Consider the following 11,818-nt stretch of genomic DNA (forward strand, 5'->3'; position numbering starts at 1 on the left):
ACACCATTTGAGTCATTCTCCAAAACAATTAAATTAAATGAATAACGAAGTACCTACCTATGTTTGGAGGTATATGTCACGAAGTGGCAGAGGCGGAGTGACTAGCGGAGCAGGAAGCGGGGTGACTAAGCCAGGCAGTGAGGCGGAGCGACTAAGCAGGTGAGTGAGGCGGAGCGACTAAGCGGAGCGGAGGCGAACTGGTCCCAGATAATGACAGAGAGGTCAAGATAAGGGACCAGGCTGTGGAGGGTTGGCTATATATACATAATCTAGTCTGCGAGAAACAACGATGTAATACTGTACAGTTCAGGGGCAAGGAAGGAGGCGGAAGCCGATAGAAAGAGAAGGTGGGTCAGGTGGATCAGTAATAGATAGATCAGTAATCGATGGAGATTGACAGCGATGGGATGATGTATTGTACAAGTAAAGGCGTCGAGACGGTGAGAAAGGGAAAATGATAGGGGCTGCGTACTTTATGACATTACCCCCCTCCTTATGACCATTGCCCTCGATGGTCAAGGTTTTGCCGCTGTCGGATGTTTTTTGTGAAAGGCCCGAACAATTTTTGGTGCCCGGCTGAGGTTGGGTGCGGGTTCCCAAGAGTTGTGTCCTGCATCGTAACCTTTCCATTTTACTAGATATTCCAACTTCTTCCATCGTACCCGACTGTCCAAGATCTCCTCCACTTCATATTCCGGTTCATCTTCATCTTCTAAGTACACCGGCTCTGGTGGTGTTGGTATTTCGCCATTGATGGGGTTACCTTTCCATGGATATAGTTTGTCGACATGAAAGACAGGATGAAGGCGGTCTAATGACAAGGGAAGGTCAAGGCGGTAATCCAGAGGTCCGACTTTCTCCAGAATACGGTAAGGTCCTAGCTGTCGGTCTCCTAGTTTTTCACTGGATAGCTGCAGGTTAATGTCCTCCGCACTTAGCCAAACTAGGTCCCCAACTTTGAATTGATGCGCTTTTCGCTTCCCACGTTCGTATCCCTCCTTTTGTTGCTTCTTTCCTAGATGTAAGGCAGCTCCAGCATCCTGTCGCGCTTCTCGGAGAATCCGTATGTGGTCATCCACCGCTGGAATGCCGCTGCGTTGACCAACCGGGATATTGAACAGGGGAAGGTATCCGTAGGTTAACTCGAATGGGGACATGCCTAGGGCCGAGTGAGTCCGCGAGTTAATCACAAACTCCGCCATGGGGAGGTGTTCTGCCCAGTCATCTTGTCGTCGTCCCACATAGAGGCGGATGTATTTTTCCACTTCCTGATTTGCGCGTTCAGTTTGGCCATTGGACTGAGGACGATATCCGGAGGTTAGATCTGATTTAATTCCCAGTCTAGCGAGGAGGGATCGCATGAGTTTAGCTGCGAACTGAGGTCCGCGGTCGGATTTGAAGTGGAGGGGAAGACCATGGAGACGGAAGATTTCTCGGTAATAGATATCGGCGACACCTTCGGCTGTAATGGAGCTGGTGCAAGGAATAGCATGGATTTGTTTTCCATACAGGTCTGTACAGACCAAGACTGCGTCGTATCCCTGGGAGTTAGGCAATTGTGTTATCAGGTCGACCCCTACCTCTTCCCATAGGCCAGATGGTACATCCAGTGGTTGAGTCACAGCTCGTGGGTGCCGTTGGATCTTCTTGCGGGCGCAAATCTCGCATCCCTCAACGTATTTCTCCACAATAGAACGCAGTGTCGGCCACCAGAAGTGGGTGCTGACCAGGTCAAGTGTCCCATGTAATCCGGGATGTCCAGCAGTTGGATGATCATGGCATTGACGGAGTACCTCGGTGCGTAGATTGTTGTCTGCTGGTACATATACCCGGCCCCGGTAATAGACCAACCCGTTGTCCTCCTCCCATTCAGCTATCCCATTGGCCAAGCGTTGTAATCCGTGCTTCTTGACTGTTTCCAGACCTTCCAGTACTTGTGCTTCCCGTTCTGAGGCTTTCCGAATACGATCCTCTAGGGGGTTCCGTAGGATTGAAGCGGCAATTTTGGTGAAGTGGCCAGGTTTAAGGACGGTCTGTTGCTGATTGTCATTGCTATCTGATACATGATGTACTGCCATACGAGAAAGAGCATCAGCTTGGGTGTTTACTCGGCCAGGACGGTGGATCATATGAAAATCAAACCGTGATAGATAGAGGGCCCATCGGGCTTGTCGACGGGTAAGGTCTTGTGCTGTGCGCCAGAATTCGAGGTTGGAGTGATCAGTGATAATGTCGAATGGTTGTGGAAGTCCTTCCAGGAAATTCCTCCAGTCCTTCAATGCTTCAATGATGGCAAGCATCTCCCGATCATATATTTCATAGTTCCGTTCTGCTGGCTGCATGGATGCTGATCTGAAGGCTACCGGGTGCCACTGACCATTGTCTTGCTTCTGCATGAGGGCGCCTCCCGTAGCAAAGCCTGATGCGTCTACCTCAATTCGAGTGGGCCGATCTGGCGCCCATAGAGCAAGGATTGGTGCGGAGATGAAGGCCTCTCGAAGGGTGTCAAATGCCTCCTGTTGTGTACCAGTCCAGTTAAAGCTGGTATCCTTCTTGGTTAGGTCGTTCAAAGGTCGAGCTATTCTTGCAAAATTTCGGATAAAGCGCCGGTAGAAGTTTGCAAACCCCAAAAATCCTCGCAGTTCCCGGAGGTTGGTAGGGACTGGCCAGTCACGAACAGCCGCTACTTTGACCGGATCCATTCTCACCTCCCCTTCTGAAATGATAAGTCCCAGGTATTCGATCTGTTGCTGTTCAAATTCACACTTCTCTGGGCGCAAATAGAGGTCGTGCTTTTCTAGTCGCGTTAATACTTCCCGTACCACTTGTCGGTGTTCCTTGAGGTCGTTACTGAATATGAGGATGTTGTCTAGGTAGACTGCCACCTTGCCAGCTGCAATGAGATCAGCAAATATCGCATTCATAAGTGCTTGGAATGTGGCAGGGGAATTCGTGAGACCGAAGAACATAACCTTAGGCTCGAACAAGCCCCGAGTTGTTGCAAATGCGCCTTTCCATTCATGCCCCTTCTTAATCTGCACATTATTGTAGCCCCAGCGAACGTCAAACTTGGTGAAATATCGCGCTCCCTGAAGCCGGCTAATGATATCAGCAACTAATGGGAGAGGGTATCGGTTCTTCACAGTATACTCATTCAGTTTCCGGTAGTCCTGTACGAAACGGAGTTTCCCATCCTTCTTCTTCACGAAGAAGACTGGAGATGAGATGGGTGACTTCGAGGGAACGATGTAGCCTTTCCGTAGGTTTTCTTCTAGAAAGCGGTCGAGTTCCTCCTGCTCGTTCAAGGACATTGGGTAGATCTTTGTCCGCATGGTTGCTGGTGCTCCGGGTACAAGATCGATAGCGTGATCCCAGGGCTGATGGGCAGGTAATCGCTCAGAGGCAGATTCGGAGAAAACCTTCTTGAAGTCTCGGTACTGCTCAGGGACCATCTCCTCAAAGGTTTTAATGGGTTTATCACGGTTAGCCTCCTCTGCTAGTTGTTGAGAATAAGTGAACCCTGCTGAGCACCATACTTCCTCTGTTTGTTCTTCCAATATCCCCGCTTTCACCCATGCCCGACGCATTTTGTGATTGGCTCGTATTCGGTGTATTGGGGATTCCTCCGTTGCTGTTATGATTTCATTCTCCTCTAGGTCTGCCTCAGTGTGATTGGGTTCACGTTGGGATCCTTCGTTCAGGAGTTCCTGGATTGGACTATCGGTAGTAGACGCCACTAGGTGAGGGTGTGAAGTCTGCTCATCTTCTACTTCCTCTATATGTACCCGGGGTGGCTTTACTGAAAGTCGTCCCTTCTCCCAGTCAATCTCTGGATTCACCTTCCGTAACCAGGGGAGTCCGAGAATAATATCCTCTCCTCCTAAGTTTGTGATCAGGAAATCCATCCATCGCTCTTGGTTATCCACTGTGAGTGCTAAGCGTGCAAAGTGGGTGATTCGCCCGGCTCGGTTAGGTGTACCATCGATATTGAATACATCGATTGGTTTATGGAGGGGTGCGCAGGTTACGTGATTTCTGGTGGCAAAGTCTTGGTTTAAAAACAGGGCGGTAGCTCCACAGTCTACCATGGCTGCGGTTGTTATACTATGGTTCCTTCCTCTCAGTTTCGCATGAATTCGGAAATGTGGGGAGCTGGAATTTAATTCCCAAATAGATGATATTGTACATGATGGGAGCGAGTCATACGAAGAGGTAGCGAACATAGTAAACTGATTATGGGGTACTCTCGGTGCAGCCGGAGCGGGTACCCTCTTTAAAAACCCTGCTGAAAACCAGAGGACGGAGGAGACATGGCATTAGCACGGTCCAACAATTCCCTTATTTGTCCAATCTGGGTGGAGAAGTCCTGATTAGCGGGGCTCGGTGTAGCAGGTCCAGCGACAGGTGTTGGGATTGAGGCGGCAATCTGAACTGATTCGTTTGGGAATAAGGTAAATGGTGCCGCCGTGGCTGAGATCTGCTGACAGCGAGGCTGTTGGCGTCGGCCACGGTCGCGACTAAGTCCCATGAACTTGTCCTGACAGACGGATTCTAGGTGTCCCCGGCGTCCACAGTATCGGCAGGTAGTCTCCTTGTGTGGGCAATTCTGCTTAACATGGCCTTGAGCTCCACAACCCAAACATCGTCCGCGCATACGGGCAAGGAAGGCCTCCCTGCTATTCCCAGTGCTGGTATGAGTAGCATCAATGTCCATGGCGTGAGGGTCGGCAGGGGTAATGTGAGCGGTGTGTGCGGGAGAGTGTCCGGTGTTTCGGCCAGTCATGGTGGGATCATGCAGGTAGACATCCACCGATATGGCTCGTTTGATTGCCTCTTTCAAAGTCGGAGCGATTCCTTGGGCGATGTTTACGATGATAAGGTGTTGTTGGATCTCCGGAAGTAAGGCGGTGAAGAAGCGTTCCTGTAAATCAATATCAGACATTTCAGTCCGATCTCCGATGTCCTTGAACTTCTGGGCAAATTCTGCAACTGTCTGCCCTTTACTTTGTCTGAGGTTCTTGATCTCGCTACGGGCTTCCATACCTGGGTCCATTGGTTCAAACCGCTGGCTAAATTCCTTCAAGAACGTATCCCAGTTTCCTCCGAAAGGGGGATTCTCTGCACTGAAGTGTAACAGATGGGGAGTTGCCCAATCTCCAGCACTTTCTGTGAAGAAGCCCAGGGCGGACTTGATAAGTTTAACTTGGCTCTTGGCGAGATCCGGTTGTTCTGACGCCCAATTTTGGAACTGAGCCATGAAGCGACGAGCTTCAGCACCATCTTTACCCTTGAAGACCTCGGGTTTGTTCATGCTTGACTTGGATGATGAGCGTTCCTCCATCGCTGTAGCAAGGCTGGCTACTTGTCTGATGAGCTGAGCCATGAGATCCTCAGCAGAGGTATTTGGGGCAGGCGGGACAGGAGTCGACATGATGGGAGTAGGCAATCGGGGTTGGGGAATTGGCAGGAAGGTTATATTGCTCACAGTGAGTGGCTCTCGGATCGAGTTCGAAAGGGCGTTGGGGCAAGGTTGAGACTGGCAATCGCGCCAAGTATCGTTGTTGTTGTGGGCGTGAGCTTGGTCTCTGGGGTCAAGTGCGTGCGGGAGTGTGGAGCAGTCTATACTGGCAGCAGGTGTTTCAGAATCGGGCGGGACTGGGGAAGACGTGGTGTCTACGGATCCTGCAAGGACAACCTTATCGGTAGGCTGTCAGTGCAGTAATGGATCTTGACCTAATGTCACGAAGTGGCAGAGGCGGAGTGACTAGCGGAGCAGGAAGCGGGGTGACTAAGCCAGGCAGTGAGGCGGAGCGACTAAGCAGGTGAGTGAGGCGGAGCGACTAAGTGGAGCGGAGGCGAACTGGTCCCAGATAATGACAGAGAGGTCAAGATAAGGGACCAGGCTGTGGAGGGTTGGCTATATATACATAATCTAGTCTGCGAGAAACAACGATGTAATACTGTACAGTTCAGGGGCAAGGAAGGAGGCGGAAGCCGATAGAAAGAGAAGGTGGGTCAGGTGGATCAGTAATAGATAGATCAGTAATCGATGGAGATTGACAGCGATGGGATGATGTATTGTACAAGTAAAGGCGTCGAGACGGTGAGAAAGGGAAAATGATAGGGGCTGCGTACTTTATGACAGTATACTTGAATCTTGGAACCATTATGGACCAAATAAGGACATGTAGATTCAAATTAAATGGTATCAGACCGAGTGTAGAAGTTTCCTTGCGGTTCCAAACGTTTATTGTATTAAATTAATTGTACTGTGCGATTCTATATTCTGTATGTATAAATAGCGATCCGATGTATCTGGAATACAAGTGATTTTGGGACGACGTTGCAGTGCTAATCCGTAAAAAGGAAAGACACACTCCCACCAGACTGAAACCTCTTCGCTAGCAGCCATTCGGGCCCGGCACTTGTGAGTATAGGAACATTGTGTTCTGCTCCTTGTGACTGCAAGAAGTATATCCAGTTGTTGGGTATTCTTCGAACTTAGGACCAGTCATTGGTCTTAAGGGCAAATCACGCTGTGTGGTTGTGCCAGCACATAGTTCTAGCCCTCCGTAGGGGTCTGTGTGTTTCGGTTTTAATTTACTTTGATTCAAACCCCCAATTCTTGATATACCCAAATCAATACAACCCAAGCACAAATTGTGCTGAATCTACCTTGATCAAAGGATATATCGAATCCTCAGAACGATTCAAATTGATTGATTAAAGCTTCTTACTTAGCTCTCAAAGCTTTGCGGAACCTTTGCCAACGCTACCCCTTGCTATTAAATAAATTTGATAGCAGTGAACTCGCATATTGTGTATTAGATTGGTTGGTTGGAGTGCCCATTAGATTCCTTCCTTTCTCTTTCACACAAAAACGAGGCAAGCTCGTTAACAGAAAGGAAAGGCTGCTATCGAACGGATGCAGGATTAGAGTAGAATTTGAGTTGCGATAGTGAATGGAAAGTGCTCGTATTTCAGACCAGGTTATTTATGCGATTACATCCCCTATCGCTCTTCGACGAATGGTCATACGTGAAGTACAATTCTGATCTGCTATGTCACATCCGAACAGTCCACAGGTGAGTTTTTCGGACACCTTTGGCTTTCAGTGTTACATGTTTTCGCTGTAGGCAATGAGCTTGAACAATGAACAGAATCTAGTACGAAATGTGGTGTCGGAACATTTGCAGGCGACTTTAAGTGGGGAGAAACCTGAACCGTTGCTACAGCTGGTACATGGCGCTTCAGGAACGGGCAAGACTGTTCTAGTGCGGGCGCTGTTTGCTGTGTTTGAAGCACATAGCAGCACCAATTTGTTGTTGACAGGATCTGCCTCTGATGTTGCAGCAAAAACGCTGAACGCAGTATACATCACCAAAGCGACTTTAACTCCCACGTTGATGGCTAACAAGCAGTACATCGTGATTGACGATTGCTCCGCACTTTCTGCCACTTTGTTGCGTGAACTGGCACTGTTGATGGGCGGGGCCAACGATGGCGCAAGGAACAAGAACATGTTTGGGCTTAGGAATGTGGTTTTGTTCGCAGACATTGCGCAACACCCACCGTCTGGCCGATACTGGGATACAGTATGGTGGCCGACAACCACAGCAGCTCCGTTCATTAAACCTTTCTTTGAAAATGTTCAGGTGCTCCAACGCGATATGACGGGCTCGATGGAAGTATGGTCCAGCCTTCTTTGTCATGTTCGAACCCAGTGCACCAATCTCGGGGACGTTCAGTTGTTAAACACCCGGGCTGCACAAACGAACGGAATCGCATCAATGAACATACTTCTGCCACATGAGGATGCAATTGTAGTCACCACCAGTGACACTCAACGACAGTACTGGAACATCAACTTTGCGTGTCGTTTTGCTCGAGCCACGAGGAAGACACTTTTCATTTCACCAGCGAGCGATGTTCTTGTGTTCCAGGATGGTGATAGGTTGAGTTCTGATGATTTTGACAAAATGAAGGAACGATTCAAGAGGGAGTTTACCCTTTTACGGGGAGTATACCTGTTCGTTGGTATGATTGTTACCATTACGCAGTCAGAACTGCGACACGTTTGGGGAGAGGTGACGGAAATTGTCGTTGATGACAGAGATGTTGTTGAAGAAGAGGCACACGACGTAAGATTGAAATATGGAGTGGCGCAGGTGACGGTGCATGTGTCACAGAAGATCATCGCAGCCAATCCAGGTATGAATGAGTTGGTAATAATCAAACCAGTGATGGTCCCCTTCAAAGTTCCTCATCCTTGTGAAACAAGACGCGAAATTGTTATCGAGAGAACGCAGCTACCCTTGGTACCACGATATGCAATAACAGAAGAAGACACGATGGGGCAAAGGTTCAATAAAGTTGTTGTCGATACAAGCAGTGGCCTGAGCCGCTACAAGTCGCTATATCAGGTTCTAACTCGGGTAACAGGATTGGGAAGTTTGGTGTTGACTTCATTGGTTCAGGGTTTGGGCGATAATTGCGATAATGTAGCAGCACAGGATATATTGGATGTCATCACGTGATTTGAGGGTAGAACGTAGTGGCTGAAGCCACAACCGTTAACAGAACGGACTTTCTGTAACGTACTTGTACTGATATATGTTTGAAAGTTTAAATAGAATATGTTTGCCTGAAGCTAAGTTGGATTTTCCTGCGGTTCATAATGTTGACCTCAACCGTCACATCTTCCGTGCAACGCGCTCACGATGGAACGATCCTGGTGCGCCCTGAAGTCGACATCATCATCGGCCGTAAATGTGAGTTGTAATTCACGCAGCTCGGGCAGGGAATTGAGCAGAATGTTGTAAGCACCTTCCTGTGTTGCAAACTAAGGCCAGTTAGAGTCACACTTCGAATAGACCAACGGACAGACTTACTTGATCACCAAGTTCATCGCAGAAAATGTGGGTAGAGAAGCGAGTTAAGTTGGGGCAGGCGTTCACAAGTAGTCAAAGTTCCCCTAGTTTAAGCCCTATAACGGAGAAGATGTCCAGAGTTCGAATACTCATAAGTGTATGAAGTCCTCGGACCAAACGCCTAAATATGGGCATTGGTTGACGTCTGCACAGGATGAGAAGTGCCTCAATAGGCCTCCAGTCATTGCTTTCGAATAGTTCAACGCAGTTGGTGAGGGAACCCACGAAGTTCTGTAATCTGGGTAGGACATGTAAGGAACGCATGTCGGTGCTGAAAACACAATCGTCAGATGATGTGTGAATATCCAGGTTTCAGATCATGGGGTGATGCAAGAGGAGAAGGGATAAAGATACAGAACGCAGAGGAAGGTCAAGTCAAAGCTGAGAGAGTTTAGGGAAAACAAAAAATTCCTGGTTAAGTAACGTTTGGAGAGGAAAGACGGTTTCGAATTGCGAAGTTTGGGGTAGAACGATCTCCAACGTTTGGAGCTGTGGTGCGTACTTGTGAAGCCCTTGGATGCAGTACTTGATAGTAGTGTAAGAAGCTGTGGGTGAGGAGCATTAATTCAATCTAGGTTGACAGAACTTTAAACACAAACGAGGGCTCAGAACGTTCGCAAAATCCAGTTTTACGTTCCTTAAAGGGGACCAACAGAGATCATTCTGCAGTTTCAATTAAAAGCATATCATTAATAATGTTGGAGAAGACGCACGAAAATTGCCATGAACAGACCGATGTCGGACTCCGAGCATTTGCAAGTGACCCTGAGTGTTTCGACTGAAGAAAACAACCGTACCGGCCGATTTCGCAAGATGTCGGACAGGGATAATGTTTGTGATTGAAAGTCGAACATTAGGATCGAACGATAACCTTTAAAGGTTTCAAGATTCTTCATAGCTTCAAAAAGTGTAGACACGCTTTATCATTGTCGACAGTGAGGTGAAGGACGTTTGCTGCTGGATGGGCTAACCATTTGCTCTTATTTTCCAAAGCAAAAGTGGCCAGCACGGTTGAGGTCACAGTTTCATACAAGCAACTATTGCTGACTGCATGTAGCCGAAGACAGGTGAGTGATAGTGACGCCAAGTGATGTTGTTCAGGAATGAGGCGCACGATAGAATGCAAGATCTCGTTTGCAAGGTTGTCCATATGAGAACGTAGTCAACAATCACAAGGACAGAAATGTTAAATAAATAACTTCGACAATCAGTGACATATTTTTTGAACCACACGTTATCATCTATCAATATATTTCCTAATCTAGTGCAAACACTACGACCACCGATCGACAACTCTGGTGATCTAGCGAAGATAAAGGGAGGGTACAACACCAAGAGAGTTAACGCACAGATTATTAGAGCATTCTCGAGCACATCTCCACTGAAACAAACCCCAGTTCGGTTCATAGCTATCTCTATAAGGACTACTAAACCCCCCCCAGCAGAATGCACCAATATTCCTGGATCCACGAGATCGCCTCATCAATGCAGGACAGGATTTACCACAAGCAAAATGCCAATCGCGGTTGTCCTCCATGAAATTACCCCTGTTGTTGAGGGTATCTCTCCGTTGGGTGCTCAAAGGCAGATCTTCATCAAGCGGCATAATGATGCCTTCTTCAAGTAAATCCGGATATAAGCAGTAAGCATAATGACTCCCCACCGCTACAGACTCTGCGATAGAATCACCGGCTATCAGCAGGGGTAGCATACAGTCACCTTTGGTGATAGTTAACGTCAACAGTAAACCCTGCGCAAAACTGACAAGTTAGCAACAAACAATGCTTGACAGCAACAAAGACATACTTTCGGAGTAAGGAACTGTTGGAAAGATTCAGTATATATCGAGAAGTTATCGCGGGCGAAGGGGTTGTCATATGTTTCAACACATTGGAGGTCTTTCAGAGTGAGTAACCACAAGGCGCGCCACCCCGAAACGGCGACAATGTTAATGTTGGTTAGTGCGAAATTTACACGCGGATCCATGATTCAGTAAGCAGCGGAACCAACGATAAACGACCGAAATGGTCAAGGGCTTCCATGAAAGTCTCGTGAGCATTGTTTTCAAAAGCATCCGCGAGTACGCAGTGTACATGAGAAGTGAAAAATTGCCTAACATGTGCATAGAAGTCGAAGTTGCCCAAAGCAAGGTTGAACAGCGACTTTATACCACAGTATCCGAACACGATTTCCCTTAGATCGCGAACGCTGAACAACCTGTGTGGAGGCTTCAACGGGTCCGCACTAAACACAGGAGGAAAAGTGAGCAGTTGCCGATGAGGATTTGGATACGTCAACCGAGTGTCAACGTTACGCGCGATGAGCCTATACAATGAAAGGTTACTTGGTCATTGTGGAAAAATATGAAACACACACCATTCCAAGATTACCTTGATGAGACCGAAATCTTCTCTTTCGACATTAACCAAGACATCTGCAATTGTGGTGGTGCAGGGCGCAGCGTGCTTCACGACAAGAACATTACCAGTCCACAAGTAATCGGGGGGATCGTAAGTGCGGAGCATATTGTTCTCGATCAAATCGTTGGTTGCCATGCGTTCGTGCTGACCGCAGAAGTAGAAAGTGAATAGGTGTTGCAAGTATGAAGTACTTTGAAGTGGGAAGCTGTTGATATGTACACGGTTATTACTGCATTCGGAGACGCCCGTCGGTGACATATTGAATATGTATGATCTGGTGTACAGGTCGTCGAGTGAGCAATAGTCCTTTATACCACGATCGAGTGGAACTGCAACAAGGACGGGCAGCATACAGCTGGTTCCAAAAAGCAGGCCGTTCGAAGCGTGAACAAGCTCACCAGACTGCATACTGTCGTTAGTAATATTTATAGGTGTAGAGCACGTTCGCTTTCACCTTGGCGTCGGTAG

The 11,818-nt window shown here is 47.9% G+C and overlaps 2 protein-coding genes across 2 annotated transcripts; one reads left to right on the forward strand and one right to left on the reverse strand.

Annotated features, from left to right (window-relative positions):
• Positions 1-7,061: 7,061 nt before the first annotated feature.
• On the forward strand, positions 7,062-8,537 carry C8R40DRAFT_1175495 (uncharacterized protein; the record flags this gene model as incomplete). Its single annotated transcript, XM_046232336.1, has 2 exons — positions 7,062-7,085; positions 7,137-8,537. 2 exons carry the CDS (start codon positions 7,062-7,064, stop codon positions 8,535-8,537), a joined length of 1,425 nt encoding a protein of 474 aa, XP_046081569.1.
• A 1,649-nt stretch (positions 8,538-10,186) lies between these two features.
• Positions 10,187-11,608, reverse strand: C8R40DRAFT_1073202 (uncharacterized protein; the record flags this gene model as incomplete). The annotated part of the gene is made up of 7 exons (XM_046226535.1): positions 10,187-10,233; positions 10,280-10,390; positions 10,434-10,622; positions 10,650-10,680; positions 10,737-10,751; positions 11,024-11,255; positions 11,307-11,608. The coding sequence occupies 7 exons, from the start codon at positions 11,606-11,608 to the stop codon at positions 10,187-10,189; spliced, it is 927 nt and encodes a 308-aa protein (XP_046081570.1).
• Between the last annotated feature and the right edge of the window lie 210 nt (positions 11,609-11,818).

The sequence above is a fragment of the Lentinula edodes genome (assembly GCF_021015755.1).
Source record: "Lentinula edodes strain Le(Bin) 0899 ss11 chromosome Unknown C8R40scaffold_44, whole genome shotgun sequence".
NCBI lineage: Eukaryota > Fungi > Basidiomycota > Agaricomycetes > Agaricales > Omphalotaceae > Lentinula > Lentinula edodes.